This window comes from Erinaceus europaeus, chromosome 4 (assembly GCF_950295315.1).
Source record: "Erinaceus europaeus chromosome 4, mEriEur2.1, whole genome shotgun sequence".
Taxonomy (NCBI): domain Eukaryota; kingdom Metazoa; phylum Chordata; class Mammalia; order Eulipotyphla; family Erinaceidae; genus Erinaceus; species Erinaceus europaeus.
The window spans coordinates 49770337-49789598 of record NC_080165.1 but is presented as its reverse complement, the minus strand read 5'-3'; the positions used below and the strand labels follow the sequence as shown (position 1 = coordinate 49789598).

The 19262-nt window shown below is 36.7% G+C and overlaps 1 protein-coding gene across 1 annotated transcript in view; it reads right to left on the bottom strand.

The window, feature by feature from the left end:
• Positions 1–7299: 7299 nt before the first annotated feature.
• The window catches only part of MCUR1 (mitochondrial calcium uniporter regulator 1), a 28212-nt gene continuing 16249 nt past the window's right edge, over positions 7300–19262 (bottom strand). The window contains exons 4-9 of the mRNA XM_060189339.1: positions 18672–18773; positions 17480–17521; positions 16311–16382; positions 12522–12575; positions 10860–10974; positions 7300–9622 (exon numbers count right to left, since the gene is read on the bottom strand). Coding sequence (XP_060045322.1) covers positions 9567–9622; positions 10860–10974; positions 12522–12575; positions 16311–16382; positions 17480–17521; positions 18672–18773 — 441 coding nt within the window. The 3' untranslated portion in view covers positions 7300–9566. The remainder of the gene's footprint in view (positions 9623–10859; positions 10975–12521; positions 12576–16310; positions 16383–17479; positions 17522–18671; positions 18774–19262) is intronic.

Below are 19262 nucleotides of genomic sequence, written 5' to 3'. Positions count from 1 at the left end.
GGAAGCAGAGCTCCAGGACACATTGATGGGGTCATCTGTCCAAGGAAGTCCAGTTGGCGTCATGGTAGTAACATCTGGAACCTGGTGGCTGAAAGAAGAGTTAACATATACAGCCAAACAAATTGTTGATTAATAATGAACCTAAAGGCTAGAATACTGCAGAGGAAGATTTGGGGTCTCTGTTTTGTAAATAGCTAGTAGGCCTATTTTAGTTATATTCCAAAGGCCCCATGACTATACTAGTTTGAGGACTCTTCTAAACTGTTTTCCATATGGGCTGCACTAGTTTGTAGCTCCACCAACAAACTCTGTCTTGAGCTCTCTCTTTTGTCAGCACTGTCATTTCCTGTTTTGTTGATATAGACCCTTCTCACAGGTATGAAGTGGATTCTGTGTGGTTTTAATGTGCATTTCTCTAATGGTAAGTGAAGCATTTCTTCATATGTCTGTAGACCATGTGTGCCTTTTCTTTAGAGAATTGTCTATTTGGATATTTTCCCCCACTTTTTTTTTCTTTTTTGAGCTGTATGATTTTTTTTAATAATAGTTATCAATTGCTTATAATTGTGTGATGTGCAAATATCTTCTCTCAATTACTGGGTTGCCCATTCACCCTTGTGTAGTTTGCTTGTGATGTGTAGAATGAGTTGTCTTCTTCATATTATCCTTCTTATTTATTTTTGAAAGAGAACCAGAGCATCATTCTAACACATGTGATGGTGGGGATCAAACTGGGACCTCTTGATTGAGGGTACAAAGCTTTATCCACTGTTATGTTTTCTCATCTGTGGTTTGCCTTAAGTTGTATTTTATTGTTTAATTGAATAGCAGTTCAACATACAATTTATCCATCTAAAGTATACTGTTCATTGGTTCTCAGTATATTCAGATGTGAAACATTAAGACAACAGATTTTTAGAACATCCCCATCAAGAAGATAGGGAATTGAAACACACAAACTTGAAGGGAGAAAAACAGCTAAACTGTCTCTAAGATGTTTATGAGAACTGTGGTGCTTAGAATTTTGGGTGCAGTGTGCAATTGCACACTGTAATCTTATAAACTTGTAAACCATTCTTAAATCACTAGTTAAAACTTTAACAACAGCAAAGAACGTTCCATTAGCGCAGAATCACTGTGTGTGTGTACAACACACAAGAGTTTTGGATGAAAAGCAATGGTATATGCTATAAGAATGTCCATCTTCCTTCCTGAGAATTGAAGTCCTTCTTTGCATCTTGATAATAGGAGGTGGCATAGCTTCCATGGAAAACTTAGAGTAAAGAAACAGGGTTTTACACAAATAAAACAGAATTTGGATTGTCTCTGAATCTTCCCAAGGGCCTGGTCAAGTTTTGGGTAACCCAACTTCCTGGGAAAACTTTGAAAAAAATATGAATTTTGTTTTATTTTCTCACATAGCACTACAGATGGCCAGTCTGATTAAGAAAATACTAGTTAGTATTGTAATACAAAAAGGATACTGAACTAAACCATATGGAATTATTTCAGACCCACATTTTGGAGGAATCTAAAGCTTAAGTGTGATTTTGGTGTTCGTGGTGGTGGTGGTGGTGTGTTCCAATCCTTTTATATAAAGACCTCTAAACAGGTAAAAGGCAGCTACTGGATAGTTTTGTTTACATGTAGAACTGGAGATTTGGACCTTGAGAGCTTGTTTGGAGGTTCTAGCAGGGGAGCGCAGCTACTCCTATACCCTTTGACGGAAGACTGGTCCATCTCTATTAGGGGAAGGCCATCCTCTTTGACTGAGTGCGCAGCTTCAAGAGGGACACATATAGAGCTGTGAGGGAGGAAGGGGACACCCACCTGGCCAGCCAGATCAGCCGAATCAACCCTGGCGATCAGTGGGGTGATAGATGTCGCAGCCAGGTCGCTGTCACATCCAGAAATGAAGATTTGGAACACATGAACTTGCAAAGAAGAAAAAATAGCCAATTTGTCTCTAAGACTTTGAGTGAACTATGGTTAATTATCACTGGAAGGAAGAAGGAGAGGGGGAACACGGAGAATTTTGGTGGTGGGTGTGGTATAGAACTATACACCTTTATTATCTTATAATCTTGTAAACCATTATGAAATCACAATAAAAATAAAGATATCTGAGTAAAAATATGGACATTTACAACCAACCTGGGGTTTATGTGATGAATGTTTTGCTATGGCAAAATTCTTGAACACTTACACTTACTTCTCCTGGGCTATTTACAGTCTTTTAAAACTTATTCCAGTTTGCACCTGTATTCAAAGTACTACATTCTTCTGGTAGGGTAAAACATCTTTCTCAGTAAGTTTATTTTCCCTGGTACTTTGGGGTGGTTGCTAGGGAACATATTAAAGGGAATGTGTTTGTTTAGGAGATGGCAAAAGAAATTCTACTATATTGCCCTCAATGTGGATCAACAATGGTAGGGAATGTTCCATCCTCCAAAGGGGAGTTGCATAACATACTCTACCACCTGAAGAAGATGGGTCCTGAAATTGGTGCAACTCGGAATGTTCCTACTGATGACCACAGGATGCAAGTTCGGACCTAAAGGTATGTAGAGGTTACATAGGCTCCTATGCTGAATATCCCCAGATCAAATCGATGGGGTCTACAGTCAACAATATTCATACACTTTTCTCATATTTGGGAGCTACTCTCCTTCCTGATCCAGTTTTTTTTTTAAAGATTTTTTAAACTTTTATTTATTCTCTTTTGTTGCCCTTGTTGTTTTATTGTTGTAGTTATTATTGATGTCATTGTTGTTGGATAGGACAGAGAGAAATGGAGAGAGAAGGGGAAGACAGAGTAGGGAGAAAGATAGACACCTGCAAACCTGCTTCACTGCTTGTGAAGCGACTCCCCTGCAGGTGGGGAGCCAGGGGATCGAACCCCTGATCCATTTTTCTAGCCTCTTTTCCAGCCATGACACATCTCCCCAGACAATAACCTGGGTCTACCTGCATATCAGATATCAGGCTCAGGCAATGTTGTATGCTTTACATTGGTTTGGTCTAGCTCTCCCCCCAGCAGAAAAATTGGTTTGAACCCTGCTAGTTTCGCGGGCTGCTTGTCCCCGCCCCAAGGGAACCCCTACAGAGTTCCAGAGTTCTTGGCACCGCCGTGTGAGGAGAAGGATGCAGGAGAGTTCTGTGTGGTGGTTAGTTTAAGGGTCTCTCTCTGCCGCCAGAGGAGAAAGACAAGAGAGCACATGTTTGCCCGCTCGTGAATAAAGATATACAGCTTCCCAGTCCAGCCGTGTGTCTTCAAGTCTCTCTACCGCCGCGACGCTAGCTTGGCCAGCTGGAGCCCCCGAAACCTAACAACAAGGCAAAACCTAATAAAGTCATGGGCCCTTTGGAATATACCTAAAATAAACCTACTAGCTATTTCCAAAACGGAGACCCCCAAATCTTCTTGTGCAATATTCCAGCCTTTAGGTTTATGATTAATCAACAATTTGTATGGCTTTATATGTTAACTCTTTTTCAGCCACCAGATTCCAGATGCAACCATGATGGCAACTGGACTTCCCTGGACAGATGACCCCACCAATGTGTCCTGGAGCTCTGCTTTCTCAGAGCCCTGCCCCTCTAGAAAAAAAGAGAGAGACAGGAAGTATGGATCGACCTGTCAATGCACATGTTCAGCAGGGAAGCAATTACAGGAGCCAGACCTTCTACCTTCTGCACCCCATAATGATCCTGGGTCCATGCTCCCATGGGATTAAAGAGTAGGAAAGCTATCAGAGGAGGGGTGGGATACTGAACTCTGGTGGTGGGAATTGTACCTTTTTTTTTTTTTAATATTTATTTCCTTTTGTTGTCCTTGTTTTTATTGTTGTTGTTACTGATGTCGGAATTGTACTTTTCTTATCCTTTGGTCTTGTCAGTGTTTCTATTTTATAAATAACTTAAAATAATAATAAAAAGAAATACTGTTTCAATGATTGCTATTGACTACACTGTTTTTTTTCTATTGTGTATGATTTTTATGAAGTTGTGTCTTTCATGTCTACATAGCTTCTTTATTCCCTGGAGTCAGAATACTTGGGCTTGAATCTGGAGCCACCACTTATTAGTTGAGTATTAGTAAACAAGTTATTTTGAATCTCTTTATCTTGGTGTCGTCATCTGTGAGACTGATTTTAATACTACTTCATAGAGGTGTGATAAAAATTAAGTGAACATGTACAGACTTTTCAAACTGTGCCATGAATACATTGAACATTCTATAATTATTCCCACTATCATCATTATTGTTGTTATTTTAGAAATGTGGGAACTAGTGTTTGGCATGGTCAAATGGTTTTCCCAGGAGTGTAGCAAGTGGCAAGCCTGGGAGCTAATCCCAGGGTTACTGACTCATATTAGTGGTTGTGAAATTATCTGCCTATAAAAAGTTGTATTAAGCAATCAAACCAAGATATTGTGTTACTAAAGCAAAATAGCTGTGGTTTAATAATTGGCAGGAAAAGTTAACAGCTGTACTTTTCTCAATCTGAAACTTTTTCTCTTGAATTTTGAGGACTTGTTACTTTTCTCACCCTTGTTAGCGCTCATCAAGCAAAAGCTTTCACATAACTATAAAGGAGAAAACTCAAAATTGACCACACTTGGTCCAACACCATTTATTTCCAGTCACCTGACCTTGTGGTTTAATTACATACATACATTGTAAGCAGGCTCTTTCCAAGTACATTTGTTCAAAATGACATGAAGGAATGGATATTTCAGTAACTACAGCAACTCACAGACAGTATATGCAGTAGAGAATATGATAAATTCTAGGCCCACCAACCCCTGAATAAGCCCAGCCGCTACCAACCATACCACAGCCATCCCTCCCTAATCTCTTAACTCTTCTGGATATAGATTTCTCCTTTGACATTTCCTTTAACTATGCTAATTCCAAGTCAAGCCTATATATGCTGAGTTATTTTTTCAGATGGTGAGAAACAAGGAAACTAGGAAGCTTGGAAGAAATGAGCTAAAAGATGCATGCTTTTCACATGTAGTCAAGGCAAAAGGTACTGAGAATATAGCATCTACTGGAAGACTTGTCCCGATCCTTTTAAGGGGAAGATACTCTCATCTGGAGCGAGCTAGGCTTTGACTAAAATGGTGAGTCCACAGTGCAACTATACTCTGTACACACACACACACACACACACACAATTTCTGACTCTCCATCTGAACTATACCCTGTAACCTATCTTGTACACACACTCACACACATACGTCCTTATTTCTGACTCTCCATCCTACAAGTTGGTCTTAGAATGATGCCAAAGCAGGGAAAAAGTGGAGGTAAGGGATATAGAGAATTCTGATGGCACTTGAGTTTTCCCTTTCCTGAAATTTGACTTTGCAAGCCAAGAAAAGGCAAATTCTTTTGGTTCAATCTAGCTTAGATTTTGCAACCTGGTTCCTAAACATTTCTAAATACTTGTGGGAGTACAAGGACTGACGTAATGGGTGCAGTGAAGCTTACAATTTTGTGAACTGTTAAATATTAAATAATTTGTTAAACCTCACTTCAACTTCACAAGTAGGTTAAAATATTTGACACAATCATGCTAGAAGAATGAGTAATGAAATTTTATTTTATAAATCAAATAATCACAAATCTATGTAAATCCAAAATTTTATCAGATTTCAATACACCTGTGTTACATACAATTGAAAAGGGAGTAACAACTAAAATACAGAATAGGCAAAAGTTGTTCATATTCAATTTGAATTAGAAAAATATATCGCATAATTAAATATTTTAGGTAACTCATATAAAAAAACAATTGAGTATCTGTTCAAGTATAAAGAAATGATCTGGGATATTGAGGAACAAATGTTAAATCTGTAAAAAAAATTCCAAATGGAAATCCAGTAAAAGTCTAAATAGTCCCAAAGATTTTATATACATAGAGGCACTGTTATAAATTTGTATTGTTTTCATGTTCAGAAAGGTCTTATCACATACAAGAAACATGCTAAAACAGAAGTTTTAGAGATATGAGTTCTATTGAACTGTCTATATATTGTTTGGAAATGTTAGAATTCCTACAACAGTATACTAGAGAAGTGGTTTCCAGTGTTGATCTGGTTAATTTACTGCCAGATATAGAAGAGGATGCTAGAATGTAAGACGGAGTAAATGTTGATGTAAAGGGGGAAAGCAGGAGCTAAGGGAAGGTCTGGCAGGAATGATCACTGGGGCTTAGGATTCTGCTTTTTGGCATGCTGAGACAAATTTCAACAAGATGTTTGGTTTGAGTCATCTTCCTTCTTGAATTTGTGGCTTCTTAGCCAAGGTAATGGCACACTTAAGGCATAAAACAAATTTAGTTTTGTCAGCCATTAAGCTAAAACACCAGCTGAGGAAAAAGGTAAGCACAGAAATCAAAGTGTCCCTTATAAATAACTGTATGCACAGATTTTGCTTAGAGAAATTGGGATTTAGGCTTTTAAAAATGATGAAAGGACAGGGGAGAGAGGAAATTATTTATGCAGAGGAACCCTCTCATGACGGAATGATCACTGCACACAAAGGAAATAAAATGACTCTGTCCATCTGTGGACATCTGTGCCCAAAGTACCTGTGCATGAAGGCACATTTTTCAGGATGTATATGGTTGACTTATCCACCTGCGAGATAGACCATGTGCAGCTTTGTCAGCACCCCCCCCCCCCCCTGAATACTAAGACCTAATTTGAGTCCTTCAAAATCATGTCAGCTCAGAAAATTGGTGACAGTTTGGATGTCTGGGGCAGCAGTGGGATGGGTGCACTTGTACTTTTGGTTCACATGCTTTACAAACAGAATACAGTTGACTACTGAGAAAACAGTGTACCTCAGTGTTATGTGCTATAAAGCATGCTATAGTAAAATCAAAAGGTTCAAATTAAGTAACAGATAGGACCCCTTGCCACCAGGGTTTCATGTGAAATGCTTTTGGTAGGTGAAAGGCCACCACCTTGAATGCTGTTTCAAAATATTTTAAGTCACTTCACTTTAACTTATACAAGTTAGTATTTGTTTTTAAAATATAATTGCTCAAGGCACTTTTTTCCCCTTCCTTTTGGAGCTTCTTTGGAGAAGCATCTGTGTTCTATGGGTTTTTTCTAAGTTCTTACTGACCAAAGTTAAATTTACATTCCATAGTTACAAATGAGGTCTTACTGGGATGTCTTTTACTTTAGCATTCAACTTTTAAGGCAATTACTAAAAGGCGGTATTTTCTGGAGACCTTTGTCTGAAAGGAGAAATACATATAGGTGCAGTATTTTATCAAGCAGTCAAGACAACTGTGGGTCTAGATGAAGAGATTATGTTCAACTCACTTTACTTTTCCCCCTTTTAGTTACTAATATTATTACTGTTGTTGTTGCCACCAGGATTATTGCTGAGGCTCTGTGCCAGCATGACAAATCCACTGCTCTTGGTGGCCATTTTCATTTTTTCTACTTTATTAAGCAAGACAGAAAAAAATTGAGAGGGGAGGAGGTAAGAGGTGACAGGCACTTGTAGACCTGTTTCACTGTGAAGAGCTCTCCTTGCAGGTGGGGAGTGGGAGCTCAAACTCAGGTTCTTAATGATGGCAAAATGTGTGCTCAACTGAATGTGCCACTGCCCTGCCATGACACCCCCTAAACACAAAACAACTTGACTTTCATACTTATTTGAAGCTCAGAAGTGTTATGCTTCACAAATGTTTTCTAGGGGAAAAAAAAGTAACTTACATTCTAAAACTTAGAAATAACATATAAGGAAGTAAACTTTTTTTTTGTTAAAATAAAGTGGATAGAATAAAAATTATTGGTAATTTATTTGACAAATTTGACCAGTTACTGTAGTATGCCAAGTGATTGTGCATTTACATTATGTGAAGAAAAAAAGTTGATTAAATGCCATTTTTTCTAAATGTGTATTCTTCCCTAATGTTCAAGTTATTTAAAAATGATGAATATAGAATTCTCCAGAATAAGCTCAGTTGTATGTAGGAATTTGTTTTAAAATAGAGATTTTCATTCACTATCACTGAGGGCATGTGTCCACCCAGCAGCTGCCACTATACGGTATATTAGTGACACTTTTGGAGAGACTCAACAAGGAATTGGCTATGATCAGGTGTTGGTGAATCGAATTTGTTGTTCTTAATCTGGAACTACTGACATGAAAGGAGACAGACATGGAATGGAAAAGGGGAGAGAAGTTCCTCTAAGTTCCCACAATTGTCTATAATAAGATCACTCCCATTGCCTTCTTACTCACAGCCATTCTGCCAGTTCCAAGAGCCTGATACTCATCTTTAACTTCAGAGAGTCCTACAGCGGAATATAAGGTACTATAGTCTAATATTCAGATTTGAATCTTTTACCAGTCTTTTGTTGTTGAGCCAAATGTTTGACCATGGTAGCCTTTCAGTAACATTCTCTTTGTGATTCTTTGGTATATATACTGTATACAGGAAGTTCTTTGTTACATAATAGATTAAGAAAGCAGGATTAACAATTAAAAACAAAACAAAACAGAGGTTAAAGTAGGTGTTAAGAATTTCCTTACGACAAACCCACCTAGATTAGGATGATACCTAGAATGTCAATTCTCTAATTTCTAACATCTATAATCTGAGTTTTTAATGGCAAAGGAATATTCATTTGACACATTTCGTTTCTAAAATGAAATATAAACATTGAGATTGCTAGATGTCAATACAAAGGGTAAATGAATTCTTCTCTTGTGTAAAAAGCAGATGAAGATCAAAAGTAAGTCTTATTCTACAAACTGAAATGAAGTTCACACCATGAATTGGTAAATTTTCTAGGTAGGTAATCCCACAAATAGATTATTATTACTACTCTTAAATCTTGAGGAAGAAAGTGGGGGGAGCAAGTAAGAAAGAGGAAGTGAAATCTAGCATTTTAAGAGGTAAAAGATCCCATTACAGCAAGATCTTCTAGCTAGAAGGTACATAAAGATGAAATCACAGCAATAACTTATAAAGAAAACAGAAATGCAAAAATTATAATCTTTTGGGTGGGTTTTAAAGTACAGCTGCATCACAAACACACCAATCAACTCAAGTTGAAAAGCAAAACTCTGGTACAGGCTCTGGCTGACGTTAAGAATGGTGTCAGAAGGGAAAAAGAATTTAGTGCTCTTAGTATATGTTCAATGATTCCTCAGCACTTAGAAGAACTATTATGCCTTTTCAATGGAGATCGCAAGTCCTTTCGATGAAAAAAATATATACATATATATAAAACTGGTTCAATATTACAGAGATATGTAATGCTGGTATGTCCCACAGGTTAGAACAAGTTCACTGTCCAGCTGAGGAGTCTTCCATACTTTGTCCAACACCACTCAGTGTTACAAGCAAAACACAAAAGGAGAAATTATGAAATGTATGACTTTTTAAAATCTTGGTTATATGTCTGCATTTACATAAAATACTCTGCAAGAAATCAAAATCCAGGTTAAATTAAAAAATAAAAATAAAAGACACCAATTTGATATTCTTAAGGCAAGCAGTAGAGATTCCTTTAAAAAGACTTTATTATATCCACAGGCGATAAAATCCCAAAGCTACTGTTAGGCACGTAAATACAGACCCTGTAAGAAAAAAAAAATTGAGAATAGTATTATTACTGATAAGTTACTTGAGGGATTCCATTTTTTTTGTAAATTTTTTTGTATTTATTTATTCCCTTTTGTTGCCCTTGTTGTTTTATTGTTGTAGTTATTATTGTTGTTGTTACTGATGTCACTGTTGTTGGATAGGACAGAGAGAAATAGAGAGGGAGGGGAAGACAGAGAAAGGGAGAGAAAGATAAGACACCTGCAGACCTACTTCACTGCCTATGAAGCGACTCCCCTGCAGGTGGGGAGCCGGGGGCTCAAACCGGGATCCTTCCACTGGTCCTTGTGCTTTGTGCCACATGCGCTTAAACCGCTGCTCTACTGCCCGACTCCCTATATATTTTTTTAAGAAACATACTTATCTGCTAAGAATAAAACAAAACTAATATTTCAATGATGTACCATGTTCCTTGAGACACTGGCACATTTGGTTTTTGTTTTTTCTGGTCTATGGAGCTTCACTGTTCCTGGCTGGCTGCCTTTTTTTGGTCAGACAGAAAGGTTGAGAGAGATAGTGAAACAGAAAGAAAGACATCACAGCACCAAAGTTTTCCTCAGTGTGGTAGGTGCTGGGATTGAACCCGGGTAATGTACACAGCAAAACAGCAGATTATCCAAGTGAGTTATTTTACCAGAGCCTTGAAATTCTAATTTTCAAGAAAAAAATTCAACGAAAGTTTTGAATCACAAAAATTCTATGGTCACAAAGTATAAAAAAATTTCCTTTAAATTTATGAGGAAAATTAACTTCTAAATAAGCATCTTAAATTTAAACAATGGCTAAGTGACTGTTTTAGTACATGTATCTTCATTCCCTCTTTGAGTTCAAATATTGCAAAAACAAAACAAAAACAACCCCCAAAACCAAAGTAACTCCTTATAAGGAATATCAGCTGTGGAAAGATCACAACTCAAAAGCTTTCCACAGCATTTATACAATATTCCCAGTTCTGAATTTTACCAAAGGAAGTTCCAAATAACTGTAGTTCAATGGTAGTATCTTATAAATTTAAGATTCACATTTTATTTACAACTGAAAAAGAAAAAAATTCCTACTACAGTATGATATTCTATAAGAAATTCTCAGCTGTTTTCCAATTTCTGTAATGTAAAACTACTTAAAAGATGCATTAGCGTCAATGAAAAGTAATGGTTTTTCTTGATTAAAAAAATTAGATTGTTTTTCACTACTAGATACAAAATAACTTACCTGCTAAATATTTAATATTATCAAGTTTGTGTGACTCGAGCATGGTTTTAAGGCCAGCAACTTCAGTGTCTATTTTCCTGTCTGTTTGGGTGACGGCTCGATCTTGTTGGGCATGCTTTCAAAACAAAGAGATTCACAGAATCAAACTTTTAGGAAATTCTCTCATTATTCTGTCATCCCCAGAGTTCCTTCCCAGTAAGCAGTCAAGAAGAAACCTGAGGGAAGGCTAAGAAGATTCAGACTTTAATTTTTAAGCCTCAGTTCTACTGTCTTTTTACTATGTTGTATTAATTGACACCTTTAAAATCTTTAGTGCAGTTTCCATTTGTCTGAAAGAATTAAAAATAATTCCGGGAGTCAGATGGTAGTGCAGCGGGTTAAGCACATGTGGCTCAAAGTGCAAGGACCGGAGTAAGGATCCTGGTTCCATCCCCTGGCGGGGCGCTTCACAGGCAGTGAAGCAGGTCTGCAGGTCTATCTTTCTCTCCCCGTCTTCCCCTCCTCTCTCTCATTTCTCTGTCCTATCCTACAACAACAATAAAACAACAAGGAAAACAACAAGGGCAACAAAAGGGAATTAATAAATAATAAAAAAATTAAAAACACAAAACAAATAAGCAAAAAAAAAAAAAGTAATTCCATTGGCCCTGCCTTCACACAGAGTATCAATTACAGATTGGTCTAAAAGTTATGAAGTCAGTTTAGTCTCAGTGGCAACAAATGCCTTGTATTTCTACATTTCATTTAATGAAATATGTGCAGAAATAATTCAAAATATGATTTGGAGGCTGGCACAGTAGTAGAGTAGGACCTGTATGTATAAGGTCCCTAGTTTGATCTTCCACACTGCCTGTGCCAGACTGACGCTCTAGTTCTTTCTCATTAACATAAATGAGTGTGAAACTATACCCTGTAATCTTAAGTCTCACTCCACTACCGTCCTCTGCTCTACCAACCAACTGAGCTACTGAAGGCTCTGCTAAATCTTATAATCTTGTGACTCACTATTAATCACAAATAAAAAATGAAAAAAATATGTCACTGAATAAATCTTTTTTAAAAGGTGGACTCGTGGGGTAATCTAAAGGCAACTATGCTTACCTTGAGACTGTTTCTACTTAACATTAAAAAAAATTTTTCTTTTTAATGATTCAAACTTAAATGCTTTATTACAAGACTTGTCTACACCAAGGCTATACTTATGATCTTTCTCAAATACTATATAGTTAAACTAATTACATAAATACCTTCTTCCCCTGCAAAGAGTTATTATGGATTGTAGTAATTCAATATTGCAAGAAGCATTATTTACATATGACTGCATCACAATGTGAATGTACTTAATGCCACTGAGATGTATGTTAAAAATGTCAGAAGGTATGTGTTTTTGTTTTACCATGACTTTAAAAAGTCCACCAACCCAGCAGATGCTGCAGTAGAGTTATCAGATTTTGAAGCACGAAGTCATGAGTTTGATTCCTGGCATCTCATGTGTCAGAGTGATGCTCTGGTTCTCTTTCATGTCAATAAATATTTTTTTTTTTTTAAAAATGAGTGATTTTTAACCCTCCATATATCTTCTTTTACCACATAGTTACAAACAAGTTATCCTGCATGATGAGGCAAAGATGAACAAAATGACTAAAAAGTCTCATTGCTTACCAGTGCCACCATTTCTGTCCTCATCTCCAGCAGCTTCCTTTCGTTCAATGAATACTGCAACAGACGTATAAAATAGGTCAGATTCTGTTAGTTCGTTCTCTCTGTCTGTCTCTGGCACCCTAAATTACTTAGTCTTAGTACTTTAAGAATCCATAACACTAGAAAGCCCTTTTAATATGCTAAGTAGTCTAACTGCCCTTCTCATTTGTATCTTTTTTTTTTGTGAGGTTTCTTTTTTATTAAAATATTTATTTTATTTATTCCCTTTTGTTGCCCTTGTTGTTTATTGTAGTAGTTATTGTTGTTGTTGTTGGATAGGACAGAAAGAAATGGAGAGGAGGGGAAGACAGAGAGGAGGAGAGAAAGATAGACACCTGTAGACCTGCTTCACCGCCTATGAAGCAACTCCCCTGCAGGTGGGGAGCCGGGGGCTCGAACCGGGATCCTTATGCCGGTCCATTAACGCTTTGCACCACACCATGGTGTGCTTAACCCGCTGTGCTACTGCCCGACTCCCCCTTTTTAAAAAAAATTAAAAAAATTTATTTATTCCCTTTTGTTGCCCTTGTTTTATTGTTGTAATTATTCTTATTGCCATCGATGTTGGATAGGACAGAGAGAAAAGGAGAGAGGAGGGAAGACACAGAGGGGGAGAGAAAGTTAGACACCTGCAGACCTGCTTTACCGCTTGTGAAGCAACTCCCCTGCAGGTGGGGCGCCGGGGTCTTGAATCGGGATCCTTACGGCGGGATCCTTACAGTTAGTAGTTGAATTTCATTTCTTTACTAATTTCACTGAACAAGATCACCTCCACTCCTGTCCACTTTGTCCCAAATGGCACAATACCATCTTTTTGACTGAAGAGTAGTATCTCATGGGTGTGTGTGTGTGTGTCCCATAATTTGTTGATGGGCATGTGGGCTACTCTACTCCTTGGCTATTGAGTATAATGCAGCTATGAATATAGTTGTACATTTGTCCCTTCTCATTAGTGTTTCACTGTCCTTTGGACAAATGCCCAAGTGCAGTATGACTGGATCATAAGGTTAATTCCATTCTTATTTAAGGATTATTCAGACAGTCTCCCAAATGGGCTACACCAGTTTGTATTCTCACCAACAACAACTCCACCAACACCTGTTACTTCCAGATCTGATGCAAAATCTATTGTTTTGACCTCTCATATAGTTTCAATTTTAGGAAACAGAACAAAATCTTAAAAGAATCCATTTTTTTTCAGTTTTATATCTAGATTCAAATCCTTGGAATTTCACACACAAAAAACCCCTTCTGGTGTGGAAAAACCTATCTGTGGTAAGTCAATAGTTGTAAATCTATGAGAACTTAGGCATATTTCTGAATAGAGATGCTTTTGTTTTTAAGATTCTTTTTGCATAACTGTTATGCTATCTACCCACCCCAGAAGTACTTCTTGAAAGAAAATTAATAAGTGTTCCTGTGTTGATACTTTATTGAATTGTGTACTGCTTAAAGTTTGGGATAAACTAGTAGGTTAGTTTATCAAAGCAACCTAAACTATTATCAGCTCTTTTAAAAATTGGTTTTTTTTTCTAGAAACAGCAGGCATAGTATTTCATTAGTCACAGTGATTCTTCTAACCCTAAGCCAATTTTTAAATCACTATTTAATTAATATGAGAGGGGAAAACTTGATTGTATGTCTCAAACTTTTTAAAGCACAGAGTGAGTCTTTTTAATTCACAGGCTGAGTCTTTGATATGTTCACTCTCTTAAAAGCCTAGATCAGGGAAAACAGAAGCAACCGTTAGCACAGCTATATACAAATAATGTCAAAGGACGTAAATTATGGTGATGTTGTGTATGATAAAACAAATCCTAACAAAGGGATTTTTCAAAGTTAACCCTATCATCTCTTTAAATACTGTTTCAAACAGAAAGAGAGCTATACATCAGATAACCACCAGAGGGCAGGAGGTAGTGAATTTTTCTGGACACCCCTGAGCAACAACAAAAATCTAAGTCAATGTCTACTTGGTCCAGAGAAAAATGAAATCTTGACGTTACTATGATCTTTAGATAACTTCTATGAAGCTCCATTTCACTCTAGCAGTTTATAGGCCACACTACTTTTTGATTTGGCTGCATCAGCACAGTTAATTTAGTTTGATAATAAAACCTTATCAACTAAAGGAATAAGAGGGTTGAGTTCATCTTCACTGCCATATGGGACCTAACTTAAATAAGTCTGAAACCTAATTTAAACCTTCCTTCCTCTAGTTCACAGACGACGAAAAAACACTGTTAGATGCCAGGGAGCAGAATGAGAGTAGTGGGATGTACACAGGTCAAAAGGTACACACACATTTCCAGTTATAGTAATGAGGATGGAGTATCTGGCACTATGGCTACGGTTAATAACACTGTATTATGCTACATTTGCAGTATCTAGCAGAGTACATCTTAATAGTTCTCATCAAGGAAAAACCTCTATGTATGATGATAAATGTTAGCTTAAGACTTACTGTTGTGATCATTTTGCTACATACACATACATCTGAAACAAATTTTTTTACGTCAATTATATTACAATAAAAAAGAATTAGAGTGAAAAAGGTGAAAATATTTTTATATACGTATTATCTTGGAAAGAAGCAAAGGGAGCAGAATTGTATACCCAACTTTCTTCTTATTTTTTTTTTAATATTTATTTATTTATTTATTTATTCCCATTTGTTGCCCTTGTTGTTTTATTGCTGTAGTTACTGTTGTTGTTATTGATGTCATCATTGTTGGATAGGACAGAGAGAAATGGAGAGAAGAGGGGGAAATCGAGAGGGGGAGAGAAAGATAGACACCTACAGACCTGCTTCACCGCCTGTGAAGCGACTCCCCTGCAGGTGGGGAGCCGGGGGCTCGAACCGGGATCCTTATGCCGGTCCTTGTGCTTTGGCACCATGTGTGCTTAACCCGTTGAGCTACTGCCCAACTCCCATACCCAACTTTCTTGGGTCCTGTGCATAAATGCATAGGTTGCTGTACAGGTATCAAAATCTTTCAGCTTAATTATTTACAGTCTCTATTTTGTGTTCTCAATTTGGTAGAAAATGTACAGCACTACTTTATCATTTCAACTTAAAAAAGAAACTAGAATTTGCACGTAAAAACAATGCAATAATTGTTATAATTTTTATTTTTTAAATAAAAAATATTTTTATTTATTTGATAGAGAGAACCAGAAATTGAGATGGAAGGGTGTGAAAGGTAGAGAGACAGTGTGATACCTGCAACACCACTTTACCACTTGCGAATCTTGCTCTCTATAGGTGGGGACCAGGGGCTTGAACCAGGATCCTTGTGCACTCACTGTAACATGTGCGCTCAACCAGGTGGGCTGCCACCCAACCTCTGCTATAATTTTCTATTAGAAAAGCATGGAAATACTTTAATCTTGATTTCAGTGTTGATTTAATATTTTTGAGTCAGATAATCAATTTAGCTTGTATGAAATCAAGAACTTATAAATTTTAAATCAGTATTAAAGACATCAAAATTGGTTTCATTTCATTGTCAGATACACATATTCTAGTATCTCCAAAACAAAGATTTAAATTTGATTTGATAAACATTTTAAGGTTACTTTTGAAATCATCAAATTTAAGCTCTTCACTAAAATGTAATTAAAAGAAACTATTTAGTATATAAGCAAGTAAACGTTTAACAATAATCTTGAGCTATATATGAACTTATGTATGACTAAGAATTATATTCTGCAAAGAAAGTGACATTCTTTTATTTTAAAGGAACATACCAGCTCTTTCACTCTGCTCTTTTCTAGATTGAAGTCTAATTTGGTATCTGTTCGAACTTTGATCACTTCATCCTAATAGAAAGGCAAAGAACACAAAGAGAAAAAGAAATTCAAAGCAAGATCCAACCACTCTGTGACATGAAGCCTAGGATTGCTGCTTATTCTGCATCTACCCAGGAGAGCCAGTCAAAGGAGGTAGTTAGGGTCAAAACCTCCTGGAGAAACAGAACTAAGGACCAGTGATGTTGGGAGACTGTGGTGAAGCCACATCTGAAATCAGCACATATATTTTGTATTTAGGACTTCCTAGTTATATATACACACACACATCTTTTTTTTTTTTATGTTAAAGTCTCTCTGGAGTGGGTTATTTTGCTTTAAACCTCCAAGATCTTCTGTCTGATCTCCTTGTAGAATCTATGAATAATGCCACTGGACAACTTTGGAAAGTAAAGTAAAGATGAGGTTTTCAAGAAGTAAAATAATGAATTCTGGTCTAAATAAAGCCCTTTTCCTTATACATAATCCAAATTTTTTGTTTGTTTTACCACTGATGTCATTTCCACAATCTTGTCAATCATTATTAGATCACTAATAAAAGAAAATAATCAAACAGTTGGCACAGTAAGCATTTGAAAAATCACATGTAGTTATACAGAGACAGTTTCTGAGAATCTAAGGGTTACCTATAGCTACTTTAGAAAATTTTCACTTAAGAATGACATAATTCTTGGGCTCAGGAGACAGTTCATCCAGTATAAGCCATGTCTATGGTATGTGAAGCCTTGGGCTTGAACCTTGGAACCACATAAGAACATAGTGGGTTGCACTAGAGACTTCCATAGATGGTAGTATTAACTGTGGTGCCTCTCCTTCCTCTTTCCCTTACCAAAAACATAAGAAATAGAAAACTGGCCCACAAAGATTTCTTACCGGTACAGTGTATATATAGCACCTTGTGTTAATGCCCTGATGCTGCATTAAAAATGAATAAAAATTAAAATTACCTAGCTCTCCTAGGATACGATTTTTCTTAACAAATTTAGCTACAGGCATCATTAGCTTATTCACTGGCTGTGTTCTTAGCTAACATATAAAGTGTTTCTGAAATTACAGTTATTAATAAACTTATATAATTAAAAACAAGCAAGCAGGGAAGAGGGTCTTACCATTACTTGCTGTTTTAACTGGTGCAGTTCTAGTTTTATTTTCTGGAAAACACATTAAAAACAAATGACAATCAGGCTTACAAGGCTTCCAAGAAAATACAAAACTTGCTAATACTAAAAAATATATATTCATGCACAAGTTCCTTCCTAATTCAACATAAACTTGGTTACATTCAGTTCCTTCCTAATTCAACATAAACTTGGTTACATTCAGTTCCTTCCTAATTCAACATAAACTTGGTTACATTCAAAAGGTAATGGGAATTTTAGTGGCAGGACTGTCATGCCAAGATAGTATTTAAGTTGTGTGTGTACCTTGAGATTACTTAAAATTCACCATAAAGGCTACATGGATTTTGTTACACAACTGTTCTTTTCTTTTTTTTCCAGAGCTCTATTCACCTTTAGTTTATGGTGGTGTGGGGGACTGAACCTTGGACCTCGGAGCCTCATGCATGAGTCTGTTTGCATAACCATTATGCTATCTTCCCCACCTGACACACTGTTCTTAATGTACACATTTGCTTCTTTTAAGAAGTCTTTAAAATGTTCTTTTAGGTAATTCTGTCCTCAAATAGTAAACTTTTACAACAGCTTTGAGTTTCCAACTTTACATTTTTCTAGCAAAAAGAATCTTTATTTTTTTTTTTTAACTATAAGGCTTCTTACAAAGATTAACAGATAGTAAATGGATTATCCTTTAGAACTTTAATTAGGCCTGAAAACAAAAGAAGCAAAGACAACACTCAAACACTGACCTGACAGGACACACTCTAAAAAACTAAGGGATATTTCACAGCTATAGTTATTCACAATAGCACCAAACTAGAAATAATTCTAATGTACATAATGGTATGTGTGATATAACCTTTACAGTAGAGTCAGTATAAATGAATCATGGATTGCTGCTAAGCACACCACAGTCTGATTCTATCATATGAAGTTCTAGAACAAGCAGCACTAGTTAATGGCAATACAAGTCTGCAAGGTGATTTTATCAGCAGGAGTGACTAGAAACAGGCATGAGCAGGTAATATTGTGCCAGTAATATTCTAATTCTGGGACTAATGGACAGTGTATACTGTGTGTGTGTAAGTTTTAGATGTGTACTTTTATATATGTATATTGTATTTCAATGTCTTAATGTAGCTATAAAGTGTTTTATAAGCATAAGAAGTTCTTTAGTTTTTACCTCATTTTCAGCTCTCAGGGCTGAAAATTCACTCTTCTCCAAAATAATCATATCTTTTTTCACATTAGAAATCTGAGACATCAGTTGCTGAAGAGTGATCTCCTAGGAAAAGAACAACACAACATTTAAGGGAGTCTTGTCTAGGAAATCTGTTTCCTCCATCTTTACTTCTCTTCCAGAGAAACTAGAAGAATGTAGGCAGAAGATAAAAGGTCACACTCCAGTGAGAAAAGAGAAGAATAAAAACACAAGTATGCTATCATCATCAAGTGAACTGGTGAAATGAGTGGCAGCCTGACTTCAAGTGCAAACTGTTACAAGTCTGGCTATAGCTCACATTTATTAAAAGTATGTCTGACAGGAACAGTTTTTGAGACTTCCGGCATGACTTTTCTCATTATTTTTATTTATTTATTGGATAGAGATAATCAGAAATTGAGAGGGAAGGGGGAGACTGAGAGGGAGAGAGACAGAAAAACACCTGTAGCTCTGCTTCACCACTTTTCCCTTGCAGTTGTGCGCTCAACCAGGTGCACCACCAACCTGGCCCCACTGGAATGATTCTTCAACAGCTGACTAAATAGTACTGCA